At 42.5% G+C, this 9,139-nt stretch overlaps 1 protein-coding gene across 6 annotated transcripts; it reads right to left on the minus strand.

Annotated features, from left to right (window-relative positions):
* Nucleotides 1-314: 314 nt before the first annotated feature.
* LOC113582513 (suppressor of cytokine signaling 7) lies at nucleotides 315-8,751 on the minus strand. Of its 6 annotated transcripts, none has more exons than XM_027018298.3 (10): nucleotides 6,646-8,742; nucleotides 6,332-6,396; nucleotides 5,324-5,428; nucleotides 4,009-4,140; nucleotides 2,324-2,469; nucleotides 1,720-1,888; nucleotides 1,412-1,540; nucleotides 1,122-1,257; nucleotides 917-1,033; nucleotides 315-784 (listed from the first exon to the last, which is right to left on the minus strand). In XM_027018298.3, the coding sequence occupies exons 1-10, from the start codon at nucleotides 8,169-8,171 to the stop codon at nucleotides 754-756; spliced, it is 2,556 nt and encodes an 851-aa protein (XP_026874099.2). In that variant the 5' UTR covers nucleotides 8,172-8,742; the 3' UTR covers nucleotides 315-753. The 6 variants fall into 6 exon arrangements, with proteins under 6 accessions (XP_026874099.2, XP_026874100.2, XP_081565857.1 ...); XM_027018299.3 differs by having other exon boundaries at nucleotides 882-1,033; nucleotides 6,646-8,740; XM_081709731.1 differs by lacking the exon at nucleotides 917-1,033 and having other exon boundaries at nucleotides 6,646-8,743.
* Nucleotides 8,752-9,139: the final 388 nt, after the last annotated feature.

A 9,139-nucleotide genomic window follows, 5' to 3' on the forward strand; every position in this document is an offset into this window, starting at 1 on the left:
TGACCATATTTGTCAAGAGTATAAAACATGGGTCCACACAAAAATGCTAAACATAGACCTTTACTGATATATAAAATTTGTATTTAATCCCAGTTTGTGCATTGTTTGAAGGATACAGATGCTTTTAAAACATGTGTCCAGTTCCAAACAGGAGTACCCAGTTGTTTGGAGTAGGCCAAGTTTGTGTATATCAACTGTGCATGACTAGTGTTAGGTGAACATCATGCATAACTCCCTATGATTACTCATTTAAAGGTAATGAGATGCCATTTTTGTTATAGCATGGTTCATGTATGAAATGCAAGTGAGAGATGTGGAATTCCAAACTGCTTTTAATTTTGACCCTTTTACTGAAAGGATGCTTCATATAGCCTGCTGTCAGACTGAGGAAGTACTGTTGAGGCAGTGGAAAATTAAGGGACAATGAACAAAGAAAAGTGATTCACAAATGTGTCCAGTTTAAAAACTCCAGTGTTTTTTTCTCCATGAGAAAGATACAGATGGAGGATCATGTCATAACTCCAGGTCACATTAAATGCTCTAGTTTTCAGTCCCGGGCCTGTCCAGTCCAGTGCCTAACAGGTCTGTGTCTGGCTTCTAGTGCCAGTTTCAGATGGACAGTACCGCAGCATTCTACTGTCCTCCTCTGTCTTCTTGGTTTAAAATTAGAAAGCGGCCATTTCCAATGATGTTCACTGTGGTCCACTGGAAGACTGATGAGGAGTAGGAGTTCTGTTCAACAGTGTCTATGCACTATGCCATCTGCTGTCCATACACAGAAATCCTGAAAAACATGGAGTTACAGTTACAATGGCGATTGCCAGTGAATAAACAGATTTTGCATTTGCATATCTGTTAAGAACATTTTCAGAAGTTTCAACCAGTTCTTATGGGGAAATATGGCTTTTCTGGCTACGTCTCGGGCTCTGGCTCCGGTTCCCCGCCTGCTGTCTGGCGCATGCCTTTAATCGACATGTACATCTCTTCCTCTGGGTCATAATAGTAGAACTTTCTCAGGTAGACAATTAGGGGTCTAGGGGGAGAAAACATTTCCAGTGACATTTAAGTACCACAAGTGAGACAGACCAGTGTGAAACCACAAGGGTGAGAGAGAGCAGTACTTTGGTAATGGAAGTTCCTGGATGTGATCTATGCGGACAAGCTGTCGGATACAGAAGCGGCAGAGGTGCTGCAGGGACTTGACGTTACAGAAGCGTGAGACTGGATACAGGAGCTGCACTGGGGTCGGTGGAAGCCCTGCGAGACAGAGGTCAGGAATTAGACGGGACTGATCTTTCACCTATGACCTCCCTTACAATCTCAATTGAAACAGTTCAATATACTATTTTATTCAAATTGTCTACACTGAAATCACCAAACTATAGTGAATAAGATACTTTAGAAGCATTACCAGGTACTCGTGACCGCAAGAAGTAAAGGAACTTTCCATTCTTAGAATGCATGATGGCACGTTCTATGAACTCCACCACAGAATGACAACGGTCCTCAAACTTCGGATGGCACCATAAGCTGAAGGTTCCTAAATATTGAATGGCAAATAAGTAAATGTATATGTGAATGTGTTTGCTTGTGTGTTGTAATCCAGCTATGGTTGTAAAAACTTGATTCTACCTCACGTGAGTTAGAGTCCATGCATGTATGTGTGTGTGTGTGTGTGTGTGTGTGTGTGTGTGTGTGTGTGTGTGTGTGTCTGTTTACCTCTGTAATGCTCCATGCGGGTGTGGTGTGTGACTCCCTGTGAGCGGAAGCTGAGGCTGAGTATGTATCGGGGGTCTGAACTGTCCCGAACCAGAAAAGAGCCGTCAGGTTTTCCTTTTAGTTTCAATTCTGCATCCTCCCAGTTCATTGGACCCCAGTACCATCCACACTATGGAAAAACAGAATGAAAGATGCACATGCGCACATACTAGAAGCTATTGCTACCAACTGCACACATATCAACCCACCATTGTTAAATTCACAGTAATGCTGTACATGGTGGAATTATTTTGTTGCTAAGTAGGAGATTATTTAACTTGACAGGATTTAGTTTAGCTGAGTAAGCACTCTTAACTGAGATTCTTGATGTGTGTATTAATATATTACAGTGCAGTTATACTTCCTTTTTTACATAGTTTCATTTACTCAGAAAATGTAAAGATACTTCTCCAAAACTCTTTTCTTTATAAGGTTAAATATACCTTTGTACAGCTTTGCAAACTTTGTAAATTTTGTGCAGTTTACTCCTGTTTCAAGTCTTGTGTCATGTTGTAATATGTTAGCATAGCTCTGGAACTGGTAACAAGACATGAAAATGTCTTACCCTTTGTAGTTCTCTCAGGCTAGCTGTGAAGCTGCTGGAATCAACTCCCCTCAGAGGACATAGATTTGAAGGTGGAGTCACTCGGGAAGGAGGTGGAATCTCCATTGGTGATGGGGAAGAATGAGGAAGTGCTCTGAAGAAAGCATCTGGAACACACACAGTTAATATTTACCAACATGCAAGAGTGTTTTGTATCTGAATTTCACTGATTGGTTGACTGTGGGGACTGTAACCTTGTAATCGGCATATAGAAGATCAGAGCATTTCCTGCCACATATTTTGCTGCAGAATTCATCAACCCAAGGTGAATGCATAGCTAGATTTCCTTTGATTTACTAGCATTTGATTTCTGGGTTTCCTCTGACGTCCCTGCCACACAACGCTAGCTACTGATCAGTTGCTAAAAGTCGACAGAAAGCAGGCCAGCCTCCCTGTATCAAGATTGCAGCTTGCAGCTCTCAGATGGCTTTTTTTTCTAGCCTGGGTTCACCTCTAGCCTTGCTTCCTCAAGGTTGTCTCCTTATTGCAAAATATTACACTGTAATTGAATACAATCATATCTGGTTGCAATGGCTCTGATTTCTATTCCATATATCTTTTATTATCTCCTATATTGTCTGTTGCTCAAATAAACCTTTGTAGCAAGCAGTCTTGCTATGCAGCTTTGCATTCTGCAGTCACAATTAAGCAAGACAATAATTCCAGTAAGTTTTCTCACAACATCTGATATTAAAGGATGACTTTGAATTTCATTCTGAAGGAATAAGAAAGAACTTAATCTTTGGTGGTGGGTGTTGTGTCTCCCAGAGCCCTCCACATAGTGCTGTTCACTGGCTAAGGAGCATATGCATCTTTCCTGGTTTCTTGTATGGTTTTGTCTGATTAAGGGACTCCTTATGCAACTTACTCTGAGATGTTGTGAAATCTGCACATTCATAGTTCTAGTTGCAGATGTCTGTCTGGTATTGATAGGCTATAGGCTTTCTCCTCACTACAGATGCACTCTTTTTGTCTTCTGAGTTAGTGGCTGGTTTAGCAGTTACCACTGTACATCAGCGTGTGGACTAAACAACAGATTAGGGTTTGATGCCAATTTTGTCAAGTGATTCACTATACATAGGTCTTAAAGGTCAACATTTCAAACATTACATGACCCAGTTGTAATAAAATCATTGGGATTCACATATGCAACCTGTTGTTTTGATATTATTGTATATATTAAATGAAAGCCTTTATAGTACTTTATTCAAAGATTCTACACAGATCTAATTTAAAATGAGCAACAAATAATCACCTACGTCAGTAGGACCATAATCACCTTTGCCTTACACTGCAAAAGTTTGAAAAATAAAACATAATCATGCAATCTTTCACATGAAGTCAATACAAGCAAAAAGGGAGGTTCCATGGCATTTGCCTACTTGTATTTCTATCATCTTCCACCATTTCACTGCGTGCCCACCATTTCACTGCGTGTTGTACAGTGTATGACTATGTATGTGACAAATAAACCAAACTTGAAATCATCTATTTGGTTTTTCAAGGGGTGAAAGTATCTCTGGGCATCCAAACGCAAGACATTCTGCCTGTGTGGGAGAGGCCAGAGGAGGCTGAAATCCACTCCCTGAACCAGAAACACCTTCAGGAACAGCAACAGACATGTCTCGCCACCGCCACGCCCTTACCATTGAGGCTGAGACTGTGCTGCATGGTGGCATGGAGGGGGGGAGGAGGAGGAAGAGGCAGGGGGAGAGACTGCAGGGATGCTCCCATGACACTCACTAGGAAAGGCCCAGGCTGCGGCCCACCTATGTCGTCTGGAACAGAGTGGCAGGATTCAGAGGAGAACTCAGTCAGGGTGCAGTCAGTGACATGCTTCAGATACCAGTGGAACCTTGTTCATGGCCCAGTAAATGATTCAGAGTTTGTTGTCATGGATTGCGATAGAGAACTAAAAATATCACTAAACAAATGCACCATCTTCAGGTGGCACTGAATGGTTTAGAGGAGACTATCAAAGTAAAATATTTTAGATTATACAGAATATGCAAAAATACTATAGAAAAGCCTGCATGAGTCTACATGAATGCAGTTCTCCACTGTATGTGCAAACCAAACCTTACGTATTTTTGTTCAAACTCTCTAAAACACAGAAACACGAACTGGGCAATTTGCTATCATTAGATGACACAACAAGCCATCCACAGTGTGTCATCTTATCCTCTTACAACATATATCTGAAGGTGACAAATCACAGACACCTGTAGGATGATGCAATCTGAGACTGATCTAAACATGAACATATTTGCTGCTGTGCATTTATTTAAACACGTGAATTGGAAAATGTGTATATGAAATGGTAAAAGAGGGTTCAGAACAGATTCTACTTGTACTATCTTTATATTAGAATAATATGACACATTAAACATGTTCAAGACTGTGAATTTAAATATAATATAAAAAAAATATTGTATTCATTTAGTTCAAATTAATACAAACAGAAAGTATGCAATCATTATACACAGCTAATCCTGTCCTCCTGCTGACCACAAATATCATCCCACATAGTAACAGCCTATTCAGCCACGAGCCTGGAATCCAAGATGACTATATGAGCCTCTTCAGAACAGGATGGCTTTAAAGAAATCAGTTTCTGAAAAGGGTTTTGAGACATTTACTGGGTCTCTCTGGATTTATATAGTTTATCAGATTATGTACCCTGCATGTATTTATTCTATCCATTCGTGAACAGACAGGGGAGATAGAGGCATGAAAATAAAGCGGCACAAATTGGTGAGCAAGAGAGACAGTGAAGAAAGGCTGCAGAGAGACTGGAGATGGAAATATACTTTGCCATGCAAGACACATTCTGAGAATGTCAACAAAGATGCAAAAGATAAAGGTGTAAGAGAAGCAGAGACAATGTGAAAGCGAAAAACAGACTGAGAGAGACAGACGGAAACAAAGTGGAATCATGTGAACCGCTGTGTGACCGTCTACCTAAAAGGCTGAGACTCCTGCGTGGAGGGGGAGGGGGCGTGGGTGGGTGAGGAGACGTCCTTCCTCTCTGGGAGATGTCCACGTCCACCAGTGACACTGTCTCTCCTGAGACCGGGGGAAAAGGCAATCAAAAATAAGGTAAAGGTGGAAGAAAACAAACATTAAAGGCTCAAAAGACATGAACAAACATTTCCTAGAATTATCAGCTTGGCAGAATGTTTGTTTTGTTTCAAAAAATAATGAAAATCTGATTAAATAAGCATGAATCTACCATATGTCGAAAAAATGGTTTAATAGTTCTAGACTACTTGACGTACACAGAATTAAGGGGGCCCAACTTTGTTCGCCAGTTACAGCAGCAGTTACCGAAGACCTCCTCAGTTATTGCCCTTTCTCTTTTGAGTTTTACACTTTACACTCTCTCCCTCCCTCTCTCTCTCTCTCTCCCTCCCTCTCTCTCTCTCTCTCTCTCCCTCCCTCTCTCTCTCTCCCTCTCTGTCTCTCTCTCCCTCTCCCTCTCTCTCTCTCCCTCCCTCTCTCCCTCCCTCTCTCTCTCTCTCTCTCTCTCCCTCCCTCTTTCTCTCTCTCTCTCTCTCTCTCTCTATCTCTCTCTCTCTCTATCTATCTATCTATCTTATATGCGGTATATATATATATATATATATATATATATATATATATATATATATATATATATGTATGTGTGTGTGTGTGTGTGTGTGTGTGTGTGTGTGTGTGTTTAAACATTTATATATGATATATATTTTTATATATGGTAACATATGCCTTATTATTTCATTGTCTTCCAATGATTGTAGTGGAGACACATAGACACATTTCAGTGGGGCACCCACCCCATCAGCTGGGTCTAGTGATGCCCCCTGGTGGAGAGTATGTTTCTCCATGTCACATTTTTGTTCTCTGTGCTCATTAAAAATCTGCCTTGGAGTCTCAGAAGTCTTTTAACCCCAAGCCTCCATCACCTGCTCCTCTCAGTGACTGCCTTACCTGTGAAGAGCGGAGCAAAAGAAGCAGCAGACAAGGCGCTTTGGGCCCTTGTTATTCCGGGTTGACTGGAGGAAGACAAACAGTGTGAAGAATTGCTGCATCCCAGAATGGCCATACTGGAAAATTCTTTAGCATTTTTTTAAACATTAAGTCAAAATCTCTAAATGCATAGCCACTGAAACAGATAGTGATTAGTTTTTTAAATTGAGAAATTTGAATGCATTTGAATGAATTATTACAAACAATACAACACGTGACACCTTTTTAGTGGTGAATTCCTTCACTAGCATTACAAGAAATAGACTGAGTTTTACCTGGCCGGGTCTTGTTCCCCACCGCTCGCTCCTGACATATCCACCAAACTGCCGTCTGAAGATATGGAAAACGTAACCGAAGGTCTCTTGTCCAGAAGAGTATTAGAGCCGCTGCAACTTTTAGTTCTGAAAAGTTTGCTCAGTCGAATTTTAAGAGAACCTTTTCTGGACTTTCCCGGCACTTTTACCTTCTCCGCCTCACCACAGGCTCCGCGGGATAAAGGCGCTCCAGACGCACTGGCGCATCTTTCCGATTGCGCCATAGGGATCGAAGCCTGGATTGAACACGGGGTGTTGCTGTGTAGCTCGACAGTGGATTCTACTGAGGATGTCTTTAATTCTGGGGAGAGTCTGGCAGTGTGGTTGGCTTGTGCCCTAGGCGTTAAAGAGTCTCGCAGCAAACAGCATAACTGTGAGTCGCTACATGCGGACGAACAGAATCCGCCGCTCATCCCAACTGACTGCCCGGACAAGACGGAAGGGAAACATTTGAGTGCAAACGCACCTGACATCTTATCCACTAGTTCTCTCTTTACCTGCCCACTGTCCGGTGACTCAAGATTGCTCTTTTGGCAACCATTAATCCCAAGACCATTCACCTCTTCTGAACCAAGTCCCTCCAGGACGAGGAGGGCATCGCTTGTTTCGGTCGGGTCTTCTCCCTGTCTGATTCCTGCGGTTGCCGAGCCGAGGATGCTTTGACACGAGCAGTGTGGCAGCTCCCCGTCTTTGAGCAAAAAGTCAGGAACCGTAGCGACACCTAGATTCCCAAATTTCCTAGCAAGTTCCAAAACGGGCCTGTCGGAGAGCTGAAGCTCTCCCTGCGCTGTTTTGCAGCTCCATTTGGGCTCTGCTATAGCCGTCGGGTTGGATTTCTCCACAGTCGGCGGCCACTCTGGTTTATCTGTGATCAAGCGATGTCGGTGACATAGTTCGGCACGCTCGCTATCCGCCATAGGCAGGTTCATCTGGCCACGCAGTGACCATGAAGGATGCGACTGAGCATCCACGGTGCTCGGCGTATTGTTATTTACGCCGGCGCTCGACTCAGAGCTACGCGTCGTCTGGTCCTCAAAAGCCCTCGATGCCTGCCGATCATCCGAATTATTTTCACACAATCCTTCAGAGTCTCTTGATATGTTTCTAAATACAAGTAGCTGAGGCGCCATTCCCCCTCTGCGGGCGAGATCATAACCATGGGCCTCGGTAGAATTAAGCGGAGGAGCGACAGACAGCGAGGGTCTAGTCGCCATAACTCTGGTGTCAGGTGCCTCAGTTCCGCCGTGCTGCGGAGCTTTGTTCACTGCTGTGAGGTGACTGTGTCGCGTAATACCGGGCACCTGATTTTGCGCGCATTCGAATTTACTTTTAATACTTCCATGAGCCAAGACTTCCTGCCTAAATCCAGCCACTACTCCACTACTCGATGTCAAATTCCCATTCTCCTCGTCCAAGCGGTCATCCTCGGCCGCAGAGACCAGGCGCATCAAGACAAAATCAGGAGACATATCTTGCGCGTTGTTCATTATTATTCCACAGTACGCAGAGGAGACGAGCGATATCGGCGTTTCACATTGCCCCAGTCTCAAGACATCAGATGTCTAATGATAATGGAATCCTAATCCGCTCAGTGTGGTTAACCTACTCACCCTCCGCAAGACAATTAGAAAATAAACTATTTAGCTGTTCGTTTAACATTTCCTTCAAACGACCATAAATACAGCCCAGATATTTCCAAAGAATAACGTCATTTATAGTTCAGTCTAAAAAATCTCAGTGGGTCCTTGCGAGGTCACATATAACGCTTCGTTTAACGGGATCTGTGAGCGTCTATGGTCACATTACCGTCTACGGCACACGCAGAGGCCCCACCCGCGCGCACACTTCCGCAAATTCGATGCGTTTCGCGTTTGGTCCATCAACGCCTATGATGTCCACCATAATGTCCACTATGTTGTCCGCTATGATGTCCACTATGTTGTCCGCTGTGTTGTCCGCTATGATGTCCACTATGATGTCCACTATGTTGTCCGCTGTGATGTCCGCTTTGTTGTGCTGCCCCGTTTACTGAAGCGTGCCATGGTAAAACTGTTTCCACTGTTTAGTCTATTATTAACTATGTGTGCTGATTTATAAAACATAAAAAAAAAATAAAATAAAAATAAATTTTGTGATCGAGAAGAAGCTACTCCAGTTTATTTATTTTTGAATCGCGGAGCCTATACGTGTTGATGAACCCAGACTATATTTGTTTAATTACTTTTTAAATCATATCACTTGTTTTGTTATCTGTTCCATACCTTCAGATTAACTGGCTGTAACACTGGGGAAATTATAAAATCTTATATAATATTGTAGGCTTCCACACATCTCTACTACACAGTTATGAATTAAAAATAGTTTTAGAAAAGATAGAGAGAAGGTTATTCTGAAATTTCTTTCCACTTTGTATCCATCACACACAAAAAACACTGAAAATTTAAAACAATTTCTA

Source organism: Electrophorus electricus, unplaced genomic scaffold (assembly GCF_041902795.1).
Source record: "Electrophorus electricus isolate QZ-2024a unplaced genomic scaffold, ASM4190279v1 Scaffold79, whole genome shotgun sequence".
Classification (NCBI taxonomy): domain Eukaryota; kingdom Metazoa; phylum Chordata; class Actinopteri; order Gymnotiformes; family Gymnotidae; genus Electrophorus; species Electrophorus electricus.